The 23,286-nt window shown below is 41.2% G+C and overlaps 1 protein-coding gene across 1 annotated transcript in view; it reads left to right on the top strand.

The window, feature by feature from the left end:
• The window catches only part of RFTN2 (raftlin family member 2), a 99,824-nt gene that overhangs the window by 40,360 nt on the left and 36,178 nt on the right, over positions 1-23,286 (top strand). The window contains exons 6-7 of the mRNA XM_019021642.4: positions 9,946-10,067; positions 11,892-11,995. Coding sequence (XP_018877187.2) covers positions 9,946-10,067; positions 11,892-11,995 — 226 coding nt within the window. The remainder of the gene's footprint in view (positions 1-9,945; positions 10,068-11,891; positions 11,996-23,286) is intronic.

Below are 23,286 nucleotides of genomic sequence, written 5' to 3'. Positions count from 1 at the left end.
GTGTGTATAAAAATTAAAAATATTTCTTCATATTTTTTGGTTATTGGAAGCCTCTTCCACTTGGTCTTTTATTTTTTTTTATTATTATTATACTTTAAGTTCTAGGGTACATGTGCACAATGTGCAGGTTTGTTACATAGGTATACATGTGCCATGTTGGTGTGCTGCACCCATCAAATTGTCATTTACATTAGGTATTTCTCCTAATGCTATCCCTCCCCCATCCCCCTGCCCCACGACAGGCCCCAGTATGTGATGTTTCCCACCCTGTGTCCAAGTGTTCTCATTGTTCAATTCCCACCTATGAGTGAGAACATGTGGTGTTTGGTTTTCTGTCCTTGCGATAGTTTGCTCAGAATGATGGTTTCCGGCTTCATCCATGTCCCTACAAAGGATATGAAATCATCCTTTTTTATGGCTGCATAGTATTCCATGGTGTATATGTGCCACATTTTCTTAATCCAGTCTATCATTGATGGACATTTGGGTTGGTTCCAAGTCTTTGCTATTATGAATAGTGCCACAATAAACATACGTGTACGTGTGTCTTTATAGCAGCATGATTTATAATCCTTTGGGTATATACGCAGTAATGGGATGGCTGGGTCAAATGATATTTCTAGTTCTAGATCCTCGAGGAATTGCCATACTGTCTTCCACAATGGTTGAACTAGTTTACAGTCCCATCCACTTGGTCTTTTATAGCAATAGCAAAGTTTCATAGGAAGGACATGGGCTTTAGAATCAGACAGACCAAGGTTTAAATCCTATGTCTTCTACTTATTAGCTGTGTCATCTTGGGAAGTTAGTTGAGCTCACTGAGTCTCAGTTTCTTAAAGAGGAATGAAAATACTCCTACTTTTTCTGTTGTGATGATGTAACAAGATATAATAAATGTAAAGTGACTCCCAGAATGCCTAGCCTACAGTCAGAGTTCATTTTCTGGTGTTAGTTTTCTTTCCTGCCACTTGTTATGTGCAATTACAGTACTTTTAGTGTGGATCATCTATTTAGAGGTTGGTTTATGCTTCATAATATCTCTCTCTCTCTCTCTTTCTCTTTCTCTTTCTCTTTCTCTCTTGTTTCTCTTCTCTCCAAAAAGTTTAGTTGAAGCCATTTCAAATTTTGGTGTGTGACTAACTGCTGAACAGAAAAACAAAACATACGCTTTTCACAATCTCTCTCAGGCATCCCTGCCTTGGGTCTTGCCTGATGAAAATAAAATTAGCCACAGCAGTTGCCAGCCAGGCTCTGTGTGGCTTTTGTTCTTAAAGCCTCAGAAGCTATTTAGAGAGCCCCAGGGAGACGCCCTCTCTCAGCAGCTCATGGGGTGGAGGGGGTCACGGAGATGGGGGTGCAGAATCTTCCCCTCTCAGCAGCTCTGGAATGTCTCATTAGACATTTGACATTGCAGGCTATGGCAAGCCCCTCACGAGCCACGTCAGTCTATGGGATCTGGCAACTGAGCATGTCATTTGGGACTTTCCTGGGAGTACACAGGGAAGTTGCCAAGGGGAAATTGTGACCAATATCTGTGTCACTGTGAGAAGCAATCAGAGGAAGCAGGGCTGAATTGGTCGCTTTGTTTTGGTGTTTGATGCCTGACATCTAAAGCACATGGGGAGGGTGGTGGGGGCAGACAATGCATATTTTGTTTGGTCTTGCTTCTGGCCTCTTCCAAAATATTGTCAGAAGTTAGCCCACCATGAGGAATGGAAGAACAAAACCAGACAGCGCTCAGAAATTTAAATATATTACCCCACAAATCACATTGAATAAAATACCTCCTTCCAGAAACACGGCGGGGCGGGGGACAGATGTTCAAAAAGTTTTCTACTTCAGCAGAGTGTAAAAGTTGTAAGATCTGTGAAATTCCTTCTCAGTGTCCCTCCACACTCACTCTAACAGCCTTTTCTGCTGTGAAGCACACCCTGGGACACACGCACACAATTACCCTCAAGGTTCCTACACTTCCCCAGCCTCCAAATGCCCCACCACCGCCAGAGCATAGTCTTTCCCCACCTTAGGATACCACATCTTAAGGCTACATTTTGATTTTTTAAGAATTCTTTTCAGACTTCACTTGTTATTCATTTCAATCTTTCCACTCCTATAAAAATGTTTGTATGGCGCTAGTAGAGGAGAGGTAGCACAGTGAAGAGTGAGGATGGAGTTATAACATTGAAACTCATTTCATATATGCCAGGACCCATGCCAAGCACTGGGTTTATAATACTCTTCCCTACTTACAAGGCGCTAGCCGTGTGGCATCGGGCAGTCAGGCAGTGAAAGTGTCAAAACATATATATCTAATTTCAAAACTAAGAAAATTGTGTAACATGACCATAGAGGATATTATGGCGAGAGTACCAGGGAAGAACTCACTTAAAGAGGTGGTCGGGAGGTCCCCTCTAAGAAGGCAGCAATCACACTGAGACTGGGCAGCTGGAGAGGAGCAGACCTGTGAGAACCAGAGGTGGGCCATTCTAGGCCGGAGAAACACATCTAAATGTACAAAGACCTTAGGGCAGGAAAGAGGAACTGGGAAAAGGTCTGTGTTTCTGGAGCAAGGCAAGCAACAGTATGGCTCTGGACACAATGGAAGAGGTAGGCAGCAGCCAGTCCCTACAGGGTCCTAAACAGGAAGAATGCAATGACAGCAGCTAACATCTATTTTGTACTTGCTATACACCAGCGTTGTGCTAAGCATTTTGCATTCATTAACTCATTTAGTCCCCACAGCAACCTGTGAGGTAAAGATGATTATGGCTGGGCATGGTGGCTCACGCCTGTAATCCCAGCACTTTGGGAGGCTGGGGTGGGCAGATTACGAGGTCAGGAGTTTGAGACCAGCCTGGCCAACGTAGTGAAACCCCGTCTCTACTAAAAATACAAAAAATGTGCTGGATGTGGTGGCGGGCGCCTATAGTCCCAGCTACTCAGGAGGCTGAGGCAAGAGAATCGCTTGAACCAGGAGGCAGAGGTTGCAGTGAGCCAAGATCACACCACTGCACTCCAGCCCGGGCGACAGTGCAAGACTCCGTCTCAAAAAAAAAAAAAAAAAAAAAAGATTATTCCTTTTTTTTTTTAACTTTATTTATTTATTTATTTATTTATTTGTAGATGGGGTCTCACTGTCACCCAGGCTGGAGCGCAAGGGCACAATCATAGTTCACTGTAGCCTTGAACTCCTGGGCCGAGGCAATCCTCCCACCTCAGCCTCCCGAGTAACCAGGACTGTATGCACACCACCACACCCAGCTAATTTTTTAAATTTTTTTGTAGACATGGTCTCACTTTGCTGCCCACGTTGGTCTCAAACTCCTGGCTTCAAGTGATCCTCCAGCTTTGGCCTCCCAAAGTGCTGGGATTCCAGGCGTGAGCCATCGTGCCAAGCCATGCTTATTCTCCTTTTACATATGAAGGAACTGAAGCACAGAGATTTTACATAAGGTGCCTGCATTCACACAACTAGAAAGTGGTAGAGCCACCTAGATGGAGTGTGTGCTTTTACCAAGATATTTATTCCAATTCATTCATTAAAGATTTAAAGAGGGAGTCATGATCTCATTTGCAATTTTTAAAGAATTTCTAGCAAGGTGCAGTGGCTCACGCTTGTAATCCCAGCACTTTGGGAGGCCAAGGCAGGTGGATCACTTGAGGTCAGGAGTTCAAGACTAGCCTGGCCAACACGGCAAAACGCTGTCTCTATTAGAAATGCAAAAATTAGCCGGGCATGGTGGGCGCCTGTAGTTCCAGCTACTCAGGAAGCTGAGGCAGGAAAATCTCTTGAACCTGGGAGGTGGAGGTTGCAGTGAGCCAAGATCACACCACTGCACTGCACTCCAGCCTGGGCAACAGAGTGAGACTCCATCTCAAAAAAAGAAGAAAGGAAAGGAAAAGAGAGGAAAGAAAAGAGAAGGGAGGGGAGAGGAGGGGAGGGGAAGGGAGGGGAGGAGAGGAGAGGAGAGGAGAGAGGAATTTCTCTGCCCTCATTATGAGAAATGGATCACAGAGGGCAAGAGTGGAAGTGTGGTGGGGAGGCTGTTAAGAGGCTGTTGCAGTGGTCCCTAGAGAGATGATGGTGGAGATGGAAAGAAGTGGATAGGCTAAGATTCTTTTTAGAGTTACCATATGTGCCTGCCCTCTACTTCAAAGATGCTCCTGGGCCCACCTCTGGGCAGTTGAATACCAAAAATGACAGGGGAACCAAAAAAACTAAAATGGAGTGTTACCTCTCTGCACCTTTACAGGAATGTCAATATCATATCCAGCTAAAAGACAAGACATGTCCAGAAAAGTAAACCATTCCCTGGGAGCCCTTCAAACGTGTGCTTTTCAAACCAGGGTTCGAGTACCCTCAGGATATGCAGCCTTGTGCCAAGGAGTACACAAGTTCACAAGTTTGCAGAATATAACTCTTCCTGGATTGTCAATATTACTTTAAGATTGAGTGGCTTTTATGTAAGATGAATATATTTGAAAAGAATGGGCCAGCACAGTGGCTCATGCCTGTAGTCCCAGTACTTTGGGAGGCCAAGGTGGGAGAATCCCTGGGGGCCTGGAGTTTGAGACTAGCCTGATGGTAGAGGGTCTTGCCTCTGTGTTGATGGTGGCTGACTGATCAGGGTGGTGGTTGCTGAAGGTTGGGGGTGGCTGTAGCAATTTCTAATTTAATTTTTTTCTCTTTGGGGATAGAGTCTCACCCTGTCACCCAGGCTGGAGCACAGTGATGTGATCTCAGCTCACTGCAACCTCCGCCTCCCAGATTCAAGCAATCTTCCCACGTTGGCCTCTTGGGTAGCTGGGACCAAGGTGTGCACCACCACACCTATTTTTTTAGAGACAGGATCTCACTATGTTGCCCAGGCTGGTCTTGAACTCCTGAACTCAAGTGATCCACCTGCCTCAGCCTCCCAAAGTGCTGGGATTATAGCACGAGCTACTGCGCCTGGCCAGCTGTGGCAATTTCTTAAAATAATACAATGAAATTTGCTGCATCAATTGGCTCTTTCTTTTTTTTTTTTTTTTTTTTTTTTGAGACAGAGTCTCGCTCTGTCGCCCAGGCTGGAGTGCTGTGGCGAGATCTTGGCTCACTGCAAGCTCCGCCTCCCGGGTTCACGCCATTCTCCTGCCTCAGTCTCCCGAGTAGCTGGGACTACAGGCTCACGCCACCACGCCCAGCTGATTTTTTGTATTTTTAGTAGAGATGGGTTTCACCGTGTTAGCCAGGATGGTCTCGATCTCCCAACCTTGCGATCCGCCCACCTCAGCCTCCCAAAGTGCTGGGATTACAGGCATGAGTCACTGTGCCCGGCCAGCTCTTTCTTTCACAAAATATTTCTCACTAGCATATGATGCTGTTTGACAGCATTTTAACCACAGTAGAACTTCTTTCAAAATGGGAGTCAATCCTCTCAAACCCTCCAACTGCTTTATCGCCTAAGTTTATTTAATATTCTAAATCCTTCATTGTCATTTCAACAATGTTCACAGCATCTTCACCAGGAGTAGATTCCATTTTAAGAAACCACTTTCTAGACTGGGCACTGTAGCTCACACCTGTAATCCCAGCACTTTGGGAGGCCGAGGCGGGAGGATCACTTGAGGTCAGGAGTTCAAGACCACCTTAGCCAACATGGTGAAACCCTATCTCTACTAAAAACACAAAAATTTGCCAGCCGTGGTGGCTCAGACCTGTAATCCCAGCACTTTGGGAGACCGAGGCAGGTGGATCACTTGAGGTCAGTAGTTCGAGACCAGCCTGACCAACATGGTGAAACCCTGTCTCTACTAAAAATACAAAATTAGCCAGACGTAGTGACACACCTGTAATTCCAGCTACTCAGGAAGCTGAGGCAGGAGAATTACTTGAACCCGGGAGGCAGAGGTTGCAGTGAGCCAAGATCATGCCATTGCACTCCAGCCTGGGCAACAAAAGCAAAACTCTGTCTCAAAAATAAATAAATAAATAATAAATTAAAATGCAAAAATTAGCCTGGCATGGTGGTGCTACTCAAGAGGCTGAAGCACAAGAATCAGTTGAACCTGAGAAGTGGAGGTTGCAGTGAGCTGAGATCGTGCCACTGCACTCCAGCCTGGGAAACAGAGTGAGACTCCATCTCAAGAAAACAATAACAACAAAAAAGAAAGAAACCACTTTCTTTGCTCATCCATAAGAAGCAACTCATCCATTCAGGTTTTACTACGACATTGCAGCAATTTAGTCTCATCTTTAGGCTCCACTTCTAATTCTGGCTCTCTCATTATTTTCACCACATCTGCAATTACTTTCTCCACTGAAGTCTTGAGCCCCTCAAAGTCATCCATGAAAATTGGAGTCAACCTCTTTCAAACTCCTGTTCATGTTGATATTTTGGCCTCCTCCCATGAATCATAAATGTTCTTAATGGCATCTAGAATACTGAATCCTTTCCAGAAGGTTTTAATTTATTTTGCCCAGATCCATCAGAGGAATCACTATCTATGGCAGCTATAGCCTTACAAAATGTATTTCTTAAATATATTACTTGAAAGTCAAAATGGCTCCTTGATCCATGGGCTGCAGAATGGATGTTGTGTTAGCAGGCATGAAAACATTAATCTTCTTGCATATCTTCATCAGAGCTCTTAGGTGACCAAGTACATTGTCAATAAGCATAATATTTTGAAAGGCATCTTTTTTTCTGAGCAGTAGGTCTGAATAGTGGGCTTAAAATATTCAGTAACCCATGCTATAAACAGATGTGCTGTCATCCAGCCTTTGTTTTCCATGTCTAGATCACAGGCAGAGTAGATTTAGCATAATTCTTAAAGGCCCTAGGATTTTTGGAATAGTAAATGAGCATTGGCTTCAACTTAAAGTCACCAGCTGCATTAGTCCCTAACAAGAGAGTCAGCATGTCCTACGAAGCTTTGAAGCCAGGCATTGACTTCTCCTCTCTAGCAATGAAAGTCCTGGATGACATCTTCCACTGTAAGGTTGTTTTACTGACACTGAAAACCTGTAGTTTTAGGCCAGGCGCAGTGGCTCACGCCTGTAATCCCAACACTTTGGGAGGCTGAGGCGGGTGGATCATTTGAGGTTAGGAGTTCAAGATCAGCCTGGCTAAAATGGTGAAACCCCGTCTCTACTAAAAAGACAAAAATTAGCTGGGTTTGGTGGTGTGTGCCTGTAATCTGAGCTACTTGGAAGGCTGAGGCAGGAGAATTGCTTGAGCCTGGGGAGGTAGAGGTTGCAGTGAGCCGAGATCATGCCACCGCACCCCAGCCTGAGTGAAAGAGTGAGACCCTGTCTCAAAATAAATAAATAAATAATAAATAAAAATCTGTAGTTTTGTGTAGCCACCTTTATCTATTCTCTTAGCTGGATCTTCTAGATAACTTGCTGCAGCTTCTACATCAGCACTTGCTCCTTCACCTTGCAATTTTATGTTATGGAGACAGCTTCTTTCCTTAAACTTCACGAACCAACCTCTGTTGGCTTCCAACTTTTCTTCCACAGCTTCCTCACCTCTCTCAGCCTTCATAGAACGGAAGAGAGTTAGGATCTTGCTCTGGATTAGGCTTTGGCTTAAGGGACTGCTTGTGGCTGCTTTGATCTTCTATCCAGACCACTAAAACTGTCTCCATCATCGAGAAGTCTGTTTTGCTTTCTTATCATTCATTCACTTTTATTTTCCTTCAAGAACTTTTCCCTTACATTCACAACTTGACTAACTGACACAAGAGGCCTAGTTTACCGCCTGTCTCAGCTTTGACATGTCTTCCTCACTAAGCTTAATAATAATTCCCAGCTTTCAATTTAAAATGAGAAACTTGTGACTCTTCTTTTCACTTGAACACCTAGAGGCTATTTCGGGGTTATTAATTGGCCTAATTTCAGGGAATGGGGGGCTTGAGAAGAGGGAGAGAGATGGGGGAAGGGCCAGTCAGTGGAGCAGTCAGAACCCCCACAACGTTTATCAGTTAAATTCACCATTTTATATGGGCATGGTTCCCGGTGGCCCAAAACAATTACAATAGTAACATCAAAGATCATTGATCACAGACCACCATAACAGATAGAATAATAATGAAGAAGGTTGAAATATTGCAAGAATTACTAAAATGTGACACCAACACATGAAGTGAGTACACACCTTTGGAAAAATGGCACTAATAGACTTGTTCAATGCAGGATTGCCACAAACCTTCAATTTGAAAAAAAAAAAAAAAAAAAAAACCGGTATCTGCAAAACACAGTAAAGCAAAGCACAATAAAGCAAGGTGGGACTGTGCTAGTGCCTCCCAATATTGAGAGCAAGAAAACACACCTGGAGCCACAAAGCCCAGAGTTTTCACATTATATAATCCCAAAGTAAGAAAGAAGGAGATTATAATTATGTAATTATCACAGGATACAACTAATTTTAAAACACATACCTCTAAAAGGGAACTTGGGGCATGTACAATTGTAAAGATGATCTAGTGATGCCCTAAACTTTCAATCAGAAACAAATTTGATTCCACTGGTCGCTTCAGTGTGACAGTAAATAAGTACACTTAAAGGAAATGAAATAGATACTGTAATTAGAAAACCAACTTGAACTAGGAAACTAAACTTTACCGGGTTTTTTGTTTGTTTTTCATTTTTCTGTTTTGTTTTGTTTTGTTTTTGAGATGGAGTCTTGCTCTGTCACCCAGGCTGAAGTACAATGGCACGATCTCGGCTCACCGCAATCTCCCCCTCCCGGGTTCAAGCGATTCTCCTGCCTCTGCCTCCCGAGTAGCCAGGATTACAGGCATGCGCCACCATGCCCAGCTAATTTTGTATTTTTAGTAGATATGGGTTTTTTCCATGTTGGTCAGGCTGGTCTCAAACTCCCTACCGCAGGTGATCTGCCTGCCTCGGCCTCCCAAAGTGTTGGGATTACAGGCGTGAGCCACTGCGCCCAGCCTACTGGGTTCTTGGGAACCACTCTAAACAATGCAAATTCTTCATGGTGTTCTGCCCTAACCATGAATGATGTCAAAAAAATAATAATAATGATTTATCTATTAAAATTTATAGCCTGATAATGAAAATTAAAACAGAAAATTACATTAAAATTACTTTTGTCTTTTTTATCTTTAAGCTTAAAAGATCCTTTGAAAACTTTGCAGGCCTTTAGAATTTAGAGAGCTGTCAACCAGGGAAACTTTAATGTGACATTGTGCTGCACGAAAACCGAAATGTTTAACCAGCACATGACCATGGGAAAAACGTCTCCTATAGCAAAATAGGAGACAAAAGAACTTCCATAAAATCAGTTTGTGTAGGCCAGCTGGTTATTGTCAACTATTCAAGAAAAAGTCAGAGAGGCCCTCCCTTAAAACTTCCTTCCCAGCAGGAATTCTTTTGACAATGACTTCTGTTTAGGGTCTTCCTGTCCCTGTTTTTCTTATTTTTTTTTTTAACCCATCATTGAAGTAAAGAATTGTTCTGTGTTTAGGTCTTTTGAAGTAATCTTACCTAGCATTAATTTTAATATTATGCCTTTAATTTCAAATATTAACAGTTTTATGCTGTTTCTCTTAATGGTTATAATTAACATGCATACAACGTATAGATCCGAAACCAAATTTTGATTTCAAAATGAAGATCACATCCAGATGCCTTTTAGATTGATTTTCCACTCGCTTCTCACTGTGCCACACTATTTTACCTTGTTTTTGCTATTGTAGTTTTTATATGTATAGTTGGATTTTAATTCAGTGAAGTAAAAAAAAAAAAAAGTGTTGATCTTTGGGGAGAAAGAAAAACTTTCCAAGAGGAGGAGGAGATTATTGATTCAGCCAAAACAAATGTTTTTTAATTGAAATGTTTTTCCTTCAGTTTCCTATATGAGTTATTTAAGGATTTAGATGGTTTTACGAGCTACTTAGTATTTACAACCCTTCTTAATTGTACCCTCTTCCTCACAGGGGAACATTTGCCTAAATCTTTGGAAGGATTTTTTATCTATGAAGAAGAAGGTTCTGGAGTTCCAGGTTCTAGTAGGAAAGGAAATGATGCCATCGTAGTAGAACAATGGACTGTTATTGAGGTGAGCTGCAGTTTTCTGACAATTTAGCTTTACATATATAAATATAATATATAATATATATATATGTTTGGTTTGGGTTTTTCGTTTGTTTGGTTGGTTTTTTTTGTTTGTTTGTTTTTTGTTTTTTTGAGTCAGGGCCTTAAACTCTGTTACCCAGGCTGGAGTGCAGTGGCACCATCACAGCTCACTGCAGCCTCGACTTCCCCTGGCTCAGGTGATTCTCCAACCTCAGCCTCCCAGGTAGCTGGGACTACAGGCCTGCACCACCATACTCATCTAATTTTTTTGTATTTTTTGTAGAGACAGGGTCTCGCCATGTTGCCCAGGCTATATATATTTTATTTTACATGTTAAAGATCTTCAATGCCTGGCACATGCAGTATCCTTAAACACATATTTGTTTAGCGTTTAGAATCTCATTACAAATGCATGAACAAACTTCTTTCGGATTTGTGAAAAGGTAATTTGCTTTATCCAGTGTTAAATGTTTTTGCAAGATAGAGAAATAATTAACTATGCATAAGCAGCAGTAAGTTCCCAAAAATTTTAAGCCAAAAAACATCTCCTGGCACTGAGCTTCTCTTTACAGCATTCTGTGACAACTGATTGAAAGAAAAAAATTCGGTCACTCAACTAGTGTTTTATCTCCAATCAACCAATGTGACTGAGGTTTTTTTTAACCTTATGAATGACTTTCAAAGGCAAAAATATCCAAAAGATGTTCTCTCTCTCGCCAGGCCAAATATGTACACACAGCATTGTCCTTCACAAACAGAGATGACATTGCTGCTGATGTTGTGCACCCTGAATTCAGATGTCACTGAATGGACTGTCTTTGAGGTGTACACACTGAATTCAGGTATATTCTGTTTTGTGTTTGAGGCCCTCCCTGACAGGCTGTTTCAGGGATACTTTTACCTTTCTGACCTCACACAGGTTAAAGAGACATAGCCCATTTTCAAAGAAACTAGAAAACCCATTGAGTGGGGAAAAAGGATTTGAGGAAAGAGGTAGAGCTCCTAGCAAAACTCAATTCCAAATTAAGAAAAAAGCAGTGAAAAGACTCCCCACACCCAAGCGCCTCTCATCTTCAATACCACTATTGTCACTCTCCACTCTTGTCCTCACTTCCTGGTCCCTAGACCCATGTTTCTGAAATGTGTTCTAGAAACTTCTTGGATCCAAATCCGCTAAGGAACTCGTGTTAAAATGCAGCCTCTGCCTGACACAGTGGCTCACGTCTGTAACCCCAGCACTTTAGGAAGCTGAAATGGGAGGATAACTTGAGCCCGGGAGTTCAAGACCAGCCTGGGCAACACAGCGAGACCCCATCTCTACAAAAAATTTTAAAATTAACCAGGCATAGTGTCATGCACCTGTAGTCCCAGTTACTCAGGCGGCAGAGGCAGGAGGATAGTTTGAGCCCAGGAGATTGAGGTTAAAGTGAGTTATGATTGTGCCACTGCACCCTAGCCTGGATGTAGGAATGAGACCGACCCTCTCTTAAAATAAAATAAAATAAAATAAAACAAAATGCAGATTCCCAGCTCCCCAACCCCATGTATTAAATTTCGAGAACCACTGCCCTAACAAGACCAAAGGAAGGCCCAAACTTCGGACAACGGGATGGAAACCTCTCTCCATTACTAGTGTTTCTAACTTGGTTCAATTATCAGAAGGAAGCAGAGCAGAACATGAAGCCCAGGAAGGCTGCAGCGGATGAAAGTGAACTCCCCTCATCCTAACACGCATCACCCTTTGTTGTAATTGTGTAGTTGGTTGTCTTTGCCGTTAGACTATGAGCTCTTATACTTATTCATGCAGGGATGTGAAATCAAAACAGATTATGGCCCTCTGCTGCACACTCTGGCTGAATTCGGATGGCTTCTGACAAGCGTGTTGCCCACACCTGTATTGAGACATGACAGGTAAGGCAAAAGTATCCTTACATACTATCATTTAATTCTAAAATATAACTTCACTTGTTAGATAGTTCAATTCAACAAATATTTGTTTAATGCCTACAGAAAACATTACACTGAGCTTCTAATTGATTTTATGGACCTTAGAGGTTAGTAAATCTAGTCGCTGGCATTATAGATGTATAAGCTGTTAGGCTCTGCAGCACATATCCAGAACTGTTCTCACCCCAGCCCACAGCCAGGTTTAGGACACAGTAGGGTTCCAGAGTGAGCAGGATGGAGGAGCGCTTCTGCCACCTCCCCTCCAGTGTGGTGAGTTAGTTCCCCTTGGCACATGGACTTGGTAGCTGTTTCCATTAAAATAAATACCTACATTGCAACCAAATGCCAATATTTTGTAAGTACTAACTTTCCTTTTCCTTTTCTCCTTTTACTAACTTTCCTGGAAAGGAAAAATTGAATCTTACTTTTTTGAGAGAGGGAAACAGAGACCAAGTAAGTCATTATGTAAAATGCTTTGCTATTCCTGGGACCCAGAGATGTGTCCTCTGCCCGCTTTGGCATCCAGGAAATGACTGACTGCTAAGGCTGTCCTGCCTGGGCAGGTGACTACCTGCAGAGGACAGCACAATACCAACTAGGCCTTCCCTTTTAGCAGAGCCAATTATGGTTCAACATTCTGAGTGATTGGCAGGTGTGACTAAGGAAGGCAACTTCCCCTTCCTTAGTCTAACCCACTTCACTCACCTTTTCTGGCCTTCCCGGTTTAGCAACTTATCCCTGTCCAGTATCCCAGTACCCCACAACATTTAAAAACCTTTGATTGGCATGGCTTTATCTGAAAAGCCACACCTTCTTCAGGTAGGGAAAGGAATTAAGGTGGATATAAAGTAAAGAAACTCAAGTTTAAAGAACAAAAAAGGAATGTTTGAAGTAAGCAAAGCAATGAATCTACTTTTCTTCCCAGAGCTCTATAGTAACTGTTCTCAAATTGAGTGATGACTCCTTGAAGCATGATTTCCCAGCCTTTTCTACTCTGTGACATATCTGTCAAATAACAGAATAGTAATAATTCTCAAGATTCAGTCTTCACGAAACAGGAGAAATCCATGACACCCCCGCCCTCAACCTTGCAGGACGTGTGACAGGGGTGTGGCTTGTCTGTTCACCCTCTGCATGCTCAAACCACTTACAGGAGGGGAAGCACATAGATGGGCAGGTGCAGGAGCTGGGGTGAGTGCTGTGGGGCTCCGGCCCCATGGTAGCGTCTAGGGGTGGGTGCCTGTGACTCCCAAAGCCCAAGTAGGCATGTGTTACAGTGATCTTTTAGTTTTGCCATCTGCAGAGGGCTTAAGTGTTAACCAGCTCAGTGTCCTCTCAGTGCCTAGGTCCTTGTCCAGCATCCAGGAAGAACCAAGTTGCACAGGGAATTGAGGACAGTGATTGTGCAGGTTTTATTGAGGGTAGAGGTGGGATGTAGTGGGAAGATGATCATCTTCCGGAGTTTGACCGTCCAGCAGCCGATCTCCTCTCCAACCATCTCCAGCCAAACTCTTCTCAGCATTCAGATGCTCCTTCTCTTATCTCTGCCATGCCATTCTGAATTTTAAATTTTAAAAATCAAATTTAAAAGGCAAAAAGTCAATCAATAAATAAAAATATGTGGAAGCTGTACATGGTTTCTGGCCCTGAAGGATCTTGTGAGCTGGTTAAGCTTACGTTTCATATGTACAAAACAAGGGACTTACATTCTGGTCAGGGCAGATCAAGCTTATGTATTGTGTAATATAATACAGTAACTAATCAAGGGCTAGATGAGGTGTCTTAGTCTATAGGTTCTGTAGGAATATTAAAAAGAAGAGACATTTTAAACTGTCAAAGTTGGATGGGATCATCAAATACCAAAGAGATTAGAGGGCAGCATCATCACTACTTAGCAGATTTCCATTTAGGAAGATGCTACTAACTCTGTATAGAAGATAGCAGAAAAATGTAATTTTAACATTAATTGCCATTATGCAACAAGGCTCACTACAACACTCAATGTCTACTCTTCTTTTGTATGCCAAGGAGCATTGTGCAATATTGGTGTTTATTTTGTTCCTTTGCATTTTGTAATTTGAGTCCTGCCAAGTGCCTGCAACACAGGAAATATAGGATGAAGGTCATTTGGTAACAAGGATTGTTGGTAAAGCTTGTTTATTCTCTGCCTTTTTATTCTTGTGCAAATATACTGTCCCTGTGACAAGTCACATGCTGTTCTTAGCTGCTTCAGTACACACAATGATAGTAATCATGGTCAATGATGTCATCTTTACAAATAAAGAAAAGTGTTATATACAGTTGACCTTGGTCAAAATAGAGGATAGAGCCCGAAGTTTTTAGTCTCTGACACTAGAGGAATGGTTATGAGCTGCCCAGGCTTTGGAACTAAGCAGATCTTGTTTCAATTATAGCTTCATCATTGTTTAGCTGTATGATTTGGGCAAGTCATCTAACCTTTTTAAGATAAATTTCCTTATCTGAAAAATTGGACAATAATATCAACTTAAGTGGATTATCACTATGATAATCTTAGGATTAAGATGTATTATCTTAGGATAATACATGCAAAGTACCTATACAGGGCCTGGGCATATTAAGCTAATGAATTAGGGCTAATGTTTTGAGATGCAATCCTTAGCAGAACCAAAATTTCTGATAAGTTGAAACCAATGTTCAGGGATGATAGCTTGGCCTGTCCTAAATCAGGATGTTTCAGAAAATGTAAATACTCTAGATCATTATATACAAAATCAGCACTGAAGATGACAAGATAATAAAAGCAACAGAAATACATAATGACATTATTAAGATATCTGCTTACACATATTCTCACACCCAGAAAAAGGAATGTCTATCATCATCATCTTTTTGTGGCCCACATGTCGAAAACATAACTTAAAATTACTGTCAGTGAAAACATTCTTCCTTACATGTGTTTGTCTTATATGCAACAACAGAGTCTTAAGTAATTTCAACATTTTTCCTACTCTTCTATCACCTAAGCCATACTTGAATGGCCTATATATAAGCTGTTTTTCCCTCACTCAAATATATCCTGTTATTGGATTACATAGATACAGTATGTCCCTAGGTTAAAGTTGTTGCTTCAATTACCCTAGGCAATATCACACCACTAGGGTTTAAAGCTGCATTACCATGGAAACGTCATGATGCTGTAATCTTATATCACCACATTATTCCAGAGTTATTGTTGTTGGTCCTGAAAACATGCCAGAATCCCTTCTTAATTGTTATCACTATTAATAATACCAATGGGCTCAATCCTTTTTCCTTCAAGAGTTCAAGGTGAAAGTTGACAGTAACTCTTCAGAGCAAATTTGGTGGAGGACCAAACCAGCTGAGTTAGCAGCTAATATTGTTAAGCCACCAAAATAAAGGAGAAGGAGGAGCCAAGGTTCCCTCTGTTTGGCTACCTCAAAACAGCAGCATGGCTCCCCTCTCCAATTCTGGAGTGTGGGCAGGAATGTGCATTGTAACAGGAATCCCAAAGCAATTTTTATGCACTTTCAGAAACACTGAATTCTAACATTACACCGAGAGAGAGAAAGCGAGGGTAAGGGAGGGGGTGAGAGAGAGAGAACTTTAGAACACAGGATAGAAGAAAGACATGCACTCATTTATATCCAGAAGGCAGAATTTAAAGGCAGGAGACTTTTGGTCCAGCTGAATCAAGTTGTACTATAACAAGAACATTAAAAAACCTCATCCTCAAGTGAACCTAATAGACACCTACAGAACTCTCCACCCCAAATCTACAGAATATACATTCTTCTCAACACCACATCACACTTATTCTAAAATTGAACACATGTTTGGAAGTAAAGCACTCCTCAGCAAATGTAAAAGAACAGAAATCACAACAAACTGTCTCTCAGACCACAGTGCAATCAAATTAGAACTCAGGATTAAGAAACTCACTCAAAACCGCACAACTACATGGAAACTGAACACCCTGCTCCTTATTGACTGTTGGGTGAATAACAAAACGAAGGAAGAAATAAAGATGTTCTTTGAAACCAATGAGAACAAAGACACAACATACCAGAATGTATGGGACACATTTAAAGCAATGTGTAGAGGGAAATTTATAGCACTAAATGCCCACAAGAGAAAGGAATGATCTAAAATTGGCACTCTAGCATCACAATTAAAAGAACTAAAGAAGCAAGAGCAAACACATTCAAAAGCTAGCAGAAGACAGGAAATAACTAAGATCAGAGCAGAAATGAAGGAGATAGAGACACAAAAAACCCTTCAAAAAGTCAATGAATCCAGGAGCTGGTTTTTTGAAAAGACCAACAAAATACATAGACCGCTAGCCAGACTAATAAATAAGAAAAGAGAGAAGAATCAAATAGACACAATAAAAATGATAAAGGGGATATCACTACCGATCCCACAGAAATACAAACTACCATCAGAGAATACTATAAACGCCTCTATGCAAATAAACTAGAAAATCTAGAAGAAAGGGATGACTTCCTGGACACATACACCCTCCCAAGACTAAACCAGGAAGAAGTTGAATCTCTGACTAGACCACTGACAGGTTCTGAACTTGAGGCAATAATTAATAGCGTACCAACCAAAAAAAGTCCAGGACCAGATGGATTCACAGCCAAATTCTACCAGAGGTACAAAGAGGAGCTGGTACCATTCCTTCTGAAATTATCTCAATCAACAGAAAAAGAGGGACTCCCCCCTAACTCATTTTTGAGGCCAGCCTCATCCTGATACCAAAACCTGGCAGAAACACAACAAAAAAAGAATATTTTAGGCCAATATCCCTGATGAACAATGATATGAAGATCATCAATAAAATACTGGCAAACCGAATCCAGCAGCACATCAAAAAGCTTATCCACCACAATCAAGTCGGCTTCATCCCTGGGATGCAAGGCTGGTTCAACACACACAAATCAATAAATGTAATCCATCACATAAACAGAACCAATGACAAAAACCACATGATTATCTCAACAGATGTAGAAAAGGCCTTTGACAAAATTCAACAGCACTTCATGCTAAAAACTCTCAATAAACTAGGTATTGATAGAACATATCTCAAAATAATAAGAGCTATTTGTGACAAACCCACAGCCAATATCATACTGAATGGGCAAAAACTGGAAGCATTCCCTTTGAAAACTAGCACAAGACAAGGATGCCCTCTCTCACCACTCCTATTCAACATAGTATTGGAAGTTCTGGCCAGGGCAATCAGGCAAGAGAAAGAAATAAAGGGTATTCAATTAGGAAAAGAGGAGGTCAAATTGTCTCTGTTTGCAGAAGACATGATTGTATATTTAGAAAACCCCATCATCTCAGCCCAAAATCTCCTTAAGCTGATAATCAACTTCAGAAAAGTCTCAGGATACAAAATCAATGTGCAAAAATAACAAGCATTCCTATACACCAATAACAGACAGAGAGCCAAATCATGAGTGAACTCCCATTCACAATTGCTACAAAGAGAATAAAATACCTAGGAATCCAACTTACAAGGGATGTGAAGGACCTCTTCAAGGAGATCTACAAATCACTGCTCAAGGAAATAAAAGAGGACACAAACAAATGGAAGAACATTCCATGCTCATGGATAGGAAGAATCAATATCGTGAAAATGGCCATACTGCCCAAGGTAATTTATAGATTCAATGCCATCCCCATCAAGCTATCAATGACTTTCTTCACAGAATTGGAAAAAACTACTTTAAAGTTCATATGGAACCAAAAAAGAGCCCGCATTGCCAAGAAAATCCTAAGCCAAAAGAACAAAGCTGAGGCATCACACTACCTGACTTCAAACTATACTACAAGGCTACAGTAACCAAAACAGCATGGTACTGGTACCAAAACAGATATATAGACCAATGGAACGGAACAGAGGCCTTAGAAATAACACCACACATCTACAACCATCTGATCTTTAACAACCTGACAAAAACAAGCAATGGGGAAAGGATTCCCTATTTAATAAATGGTGCTGGGAAAACTGGCTAGCCATATGCAGAAAGCTGAAACTGGATCCCTTCCCTACATCTTATACAAAAATTAACTCAAGATGGATTAAAGACTTACATGTAACACCTAAAACCATAAAAAACCTAGAAGAAAACCTGGGCAATACCATTCAGGACATAGGCATGGGCAAAGACTTCATGACTAAAACACCAAAAGCCAAAATAGACAAACGGGATCTAATTAAACAGTTTCTGCACAGCAAAAGAAACTATCAGCAGAGTGAACAGGCAACTTACAGAATGGGAGAAAATTTTTGCAATCTATCCATCTGACAAAGGGCTAATATCCAGAATCTACAAAGAACTTAAACAAATTTACAAGGAAAAAACAAACAACCGCATCAAAAAATGGGTGAAGGATATGAACAGACACTTCTCAAAAGAAGACATTTATGTAGCCAACAAACTTATGAAAAAATGCTCATCATCACTGGTCATTATAGAAATGCAAATCAAAAGCACAATGAGATACCATCTCATGCCAGTTAGAATGGTGATCATTAAAAATTCAAGAAACAACAGATGCTGGAGAAGATGTGGAGAAATAGGGACACTTTTACACTGTTGGTGGGAGTGTAAATTAGTTCAACCATGTGGAAGACAGTGTGGCGATTCCTCAAGGATCTAGAATTAGAAATACCATTTGACGCAGTGATCCTGTTACTGGTTATATGCCCAAAGGATTCTAAATCATACTACTATAAAGACACATGCACACATATGTTTATTGTGGCACTCTTCACAATAGCAAAATCTTGGTACCAACCCAAATGCCCATCAATGATAAACTGGATAAAGAAGATGTGACACATAAACACCATGCAATGCTATGCAGCCATAAAAAAAGGATGAGTTCATGTCCTTTGCAGGGACACAGATGAAACTGGAAACCATCATTCTCAGTAAAGTAACACAAGAAGAGAAAACCAAACATCGCATGTTCTCACTAATAAGTGGGAGTTGAACAATGAGAACACATGGACACAGGGAGGGGAACATCACACACTGGGGCCTGTTGTGGGGTGGGGAGCTGGGGGAGCGATAGCATTAGGAGAAGTACCTAATGTAAATGATGATTTGATGGGTGCAGCAAACCAACATGGCACACTTATACCTGTGTAACAAACCTGCACGTTGTGCCCATGTACCCCAGAACTTAAAGTATTAAAAAAAAAAAAAAAAAAAAAAAGTCTGGTCCCGGCCAGGAACAGTGGCTCATGCCTGTAATCCCATCACTTTGGGAGGCCAAAGAAGGCAGATCACTTGAGGTCAGGAGTTTGAGACCAGCCTAGCCAACATGGTGAAACCCCATCTCTACTAAAAATACAAAAAAATTAGCTGGGCATGGTGGTGTGCACCTGTAGTTCCAGCTACCCAGGAGACTGAGGCACGAGAATCACTTGAACCAGGGAGGCAGGGGTTGCAGTGAGCCAACATCATGCCACTGCACGCCAGCCTGGGTAACAGGAGTGAGACTCTGTCTCAAAAAAAAAAAAAAAAAAAGTCTGGTCCCTAAGGACAAAATGTGAATAACAAGAGAAATTGGTCTTCTCACTGTGATGCTGAGCTCTGCTCCCCTCTTCCATTTTCTGCAGCCCCTGTAGAACAGGCCCAACAGCCTCGTGGGCATCACAGCTCAGAAGCACTGGAAGTCTGTGGAGTCCCAATCCCAATCTCAATCTTCATGTGGCAGCCAAAGCAGATGTTGCACATTTATATACATGCAGTTGAGGGAGAGGTTAGGATTTGGCCCATTCTAATGCAGTTCTCTGCTCTTACTAATTTAAATTTTGCAGAAACAGTGTCATGTAATTCCATCATGAGTTAAACTCATAGTAATCTTGCTGTGAGCAGTATTTTGATAAGGCCACATTCTTAAAATAATCAATTTTGTCTATTATATATACTTCCAGTTACCATCACTCTTTCTCATCTGAACATAAATGTTAAACATTTTGTGGGGTGAGGAGGAGTTGGGACAACTAAACTGTAGCAGTGCCCTTTTCTTTGTTTTTAACACATACTGATACCTGAGAAACAAATTCAAGGTCATAGGCAAAGGAACTTTGTGACTAAGCACATAGCTGCAAAGTTGGAAGCCAAAATTTAATTTTATAATTTTCCTTTTAAAAAGCAAAATTTTATTTCAGTTTTCAAAAGCAAGAATTAACTCATTTACTTTTGAGTTGCAAATGTTAAGCCACGACAATTAATTAATGTGTAAGATGAAGCAAAAGTTAACATAAAATACAAATTAACAATTCTATTTCTTCTAGTCTAATGAATTTTGGAACTATAAATGAAAGCTTTTATTATTATTATTATTATTATTATTATTATACTTCAAGTTTTAGGGTACATGTGCACAATGTGCAGGTTTGTTACATATGTATACATGTGCCATGTTGGTGTGCTGCACCCACTAACTCGTCATTTAGCATTAGGTATATCTCCTAATGCTATCCCTGCCCCCTCCCTCCACCCCACAACAGTCCCCACAGTGTGATGTTCCCCTTCCTGTGTCCATGAGTTCTCATTGTTCAATTCCCACCTATGAGTGAGAACATGCGGTGTTTGGTTTTTTGTCCTTGCAATAGTTTGCTAAGAATGATGATTTCCAGTTTCATCCATGTCCCTACAAAGGACATGAACTCATCATTTTTTATGGCTGCATAGTATTCCATGATGTATATGTGCCACATTTTCTTAATCCAGTCTATCGTCGTTGGACATTTGGGTTGGTTCCAAGTCTTTGCTATTGTGAATAGTGCTGCAATAAACATATGTGTGCATGTGTCTTTATAGCAGCATGATTTATAGTCCTTTGGGTATATACCCAGTAATGGGATTGCTGAGTCAAATAGTATTTCTAGTTCCAGATCCCTGAGGAATCGCCACACTGACTTCCACAATGGCTGAACTAGTTTACAGTCCCACCAACAATGTAAAAGTGTTCCTATTTCTCCACATCCTCTCCAGCACCTGTTGTTTCCTGACTTTTTAATGATTGCCATTCTAACTGGTGTGAGATGATATCTCATTGTGGTTTTGATTTGCATTTCTCTGATGGCCAGTGATGATGAGCATTTTTTCATGTGTTTTTTGGCTGCATAAATGTCTTCTTTTGAGAAGTGTCTGTTCATATCCTTTGCCCACTTTTTGATGGGGTCGTTTGTTTTTTTCTTGTAAATTTGTTTGAGTTCATTGTAGATTCTGGATATTAGCCCTTTGTCAGATGAGTAGGTTGCGAAAATTTTCTCCCATTTTGTAGGTTGCCTGTTCACTCTGATGGTAGTTTCTTTTGCTGTGCAGAAGCTCTTTAGTTTAATTAGATCCCAAATGAAAGCTTTTTATAAGAGTGTATTTCACAAGTGACTGAGCAGTTACAGATAAACCCACTCTTTTGAAACTGGCTTAGTTGTATTGAAACTGATACAGATTCATGCATTTATTTTAACAAGAATGTTCTTTCTGTTCAACTCAAATATTTCTTGAGTGCCTAATATGTGCAAGACAGTATTTTACCCACTCTAGGGGCAGACATACAGGAACTCATACTCTGCTTTGAGAAACAAACCAGTTCATGACAGGTCCTGCCATGAAGGTCTAGAGCATGTATTCTCAACGGGAGTGATATGTCCCCAAGATGATGAAAATTGGTTATTGAGAGTGTGAGGGGGTGAAAAAAGTCTCAGCTATTACAATGGTTTGTGGCCCTCCAAAAGGCCACACAGTATATACACAGATATACAGCATATCTTTGGTATTAAAATTTAATGGGGAGATATTAGGGGGAAAATATCTGAATATTGCTCCTCAGGGAAGCAATAATGAAAAAAGAGTTGACTATAAGGCAGGTGAATATGGTAGAGGAATCAATAAAGGAGGAGGGCAGGTCTGTGAAGCTCATGATGTCTGAGGGGGCACTGTGATGAAAGAATAGTGCTTCCAAAAGCAGTTTTAGAGAGGAAAAGTATTCCTTGTGGCAGATAGGGCTAACTTGGAATAGTAAATGATTTTCCTCTAACATACCAGCACTAATCTGTTGGTAGTGGCTGCCTGGAACACTGCAATAAGGATTCTGAGACTAGAACCAGCTCAGCAAAAAAAATGTGGCATTCAATTAGTGATGTCTACTATGTGCATGGGAGCAGATGTTGCAGTATGAATACCACAGATTATTTGCTTTCTCTGGCAACCTTAAGCAAAGCAATGTCAGAAAAGTGCAGGATATATTTAAAGAAGAGTGAATTCAGGTGAATGAATTCCTAAAAACTTCTCATTTAAAACCCAACAAATTCGGCCAGGCGCGGTGGCTCACGCCTGTAATCCCAGCACTCTGGGAGGCCAAGGCGGGCAGATCATGAGATCAGGAGATCGAGATCATCTTGGCTAACACGGTGAAACCCCGTCTCTACTAAAAATACAAAAAATTAGCCGGGCATGGTGGCGGGCGCCCGTAGTCCCAGCTACTTGGGAGGCTGAGGCAAGAGAATGGCGTGAACCCGGGAGGCGGAGCTGGCAGTGAGCCGGGATTGCGTGCACTCTAGCCTGGGAAGACAGAGCCAGACTCCGTCTCAAAAAAAAAAAAAAAAAAAAACCAACAAATTCAAGACTGATTTTTCCAAAAGAATAAATGTAAAGGGGGAGGGAGCTTTTTTATCATGTATAAATCTACAACTATTCTTCTACATGTCACCCTTAAATATACTATTTTAAAACAATTTTTGTGATATAAAACACTCATATAGAAAGTGCATAAAACACACGCTGGGTGTGGTGGCTCACATCTATAATCCCAGCACTTTGGGAGGCCCAGATGGGTGAATCACCTGAGGTCAGGAGTTCAAGACCAGCCTGGCCAACATGGCGAAACCCTGTCTGTACTAAAAATACAAAAATTAGCCGGGCATGGTGTCACATGCCTGTGGTCACACCTACTTGGGAGGCTGAGGCATGAGAATCGCTTGAGCCCAGGAGGCAGAGGTTGCAGTAAGCCAAGATTGCACCACTGCACTCCAGCCTGGGCAACAGAGTGAGGCTCTGTCTCAAAATAAATAAATAAATAAATAAATAAATAAATAAATAAATAAATAAATAGAATGTGCATAAAACACAAATGTGCATAATTATGCACAAAGACCTGTGTCATCACAGCTGGCCAAAAAAATAGAACATCACCCACACCCTAGAAGCACCCCATGTGTC

The sequence above is a fragment of the Gorilla gorilla genome, chromosome 11, assembly GCF_029281585.2.
Source record: "Gorilla gorilla gorilla isolate KB3781 chromosome 11, NHGRI_mGorGor1-v2.1_pri, whole genome shotgun sequence".
Lineage (NCBI taxonomy): Eukaryota > Metazoa > Chordata > Mammalia > Primates > Hominidae > Gorilla > Gorilla gorilla.
Note: the sequence above shows the minus strand (reverse complement) of the source record. Positions and strands in the feature narration are given on the sequence as shown.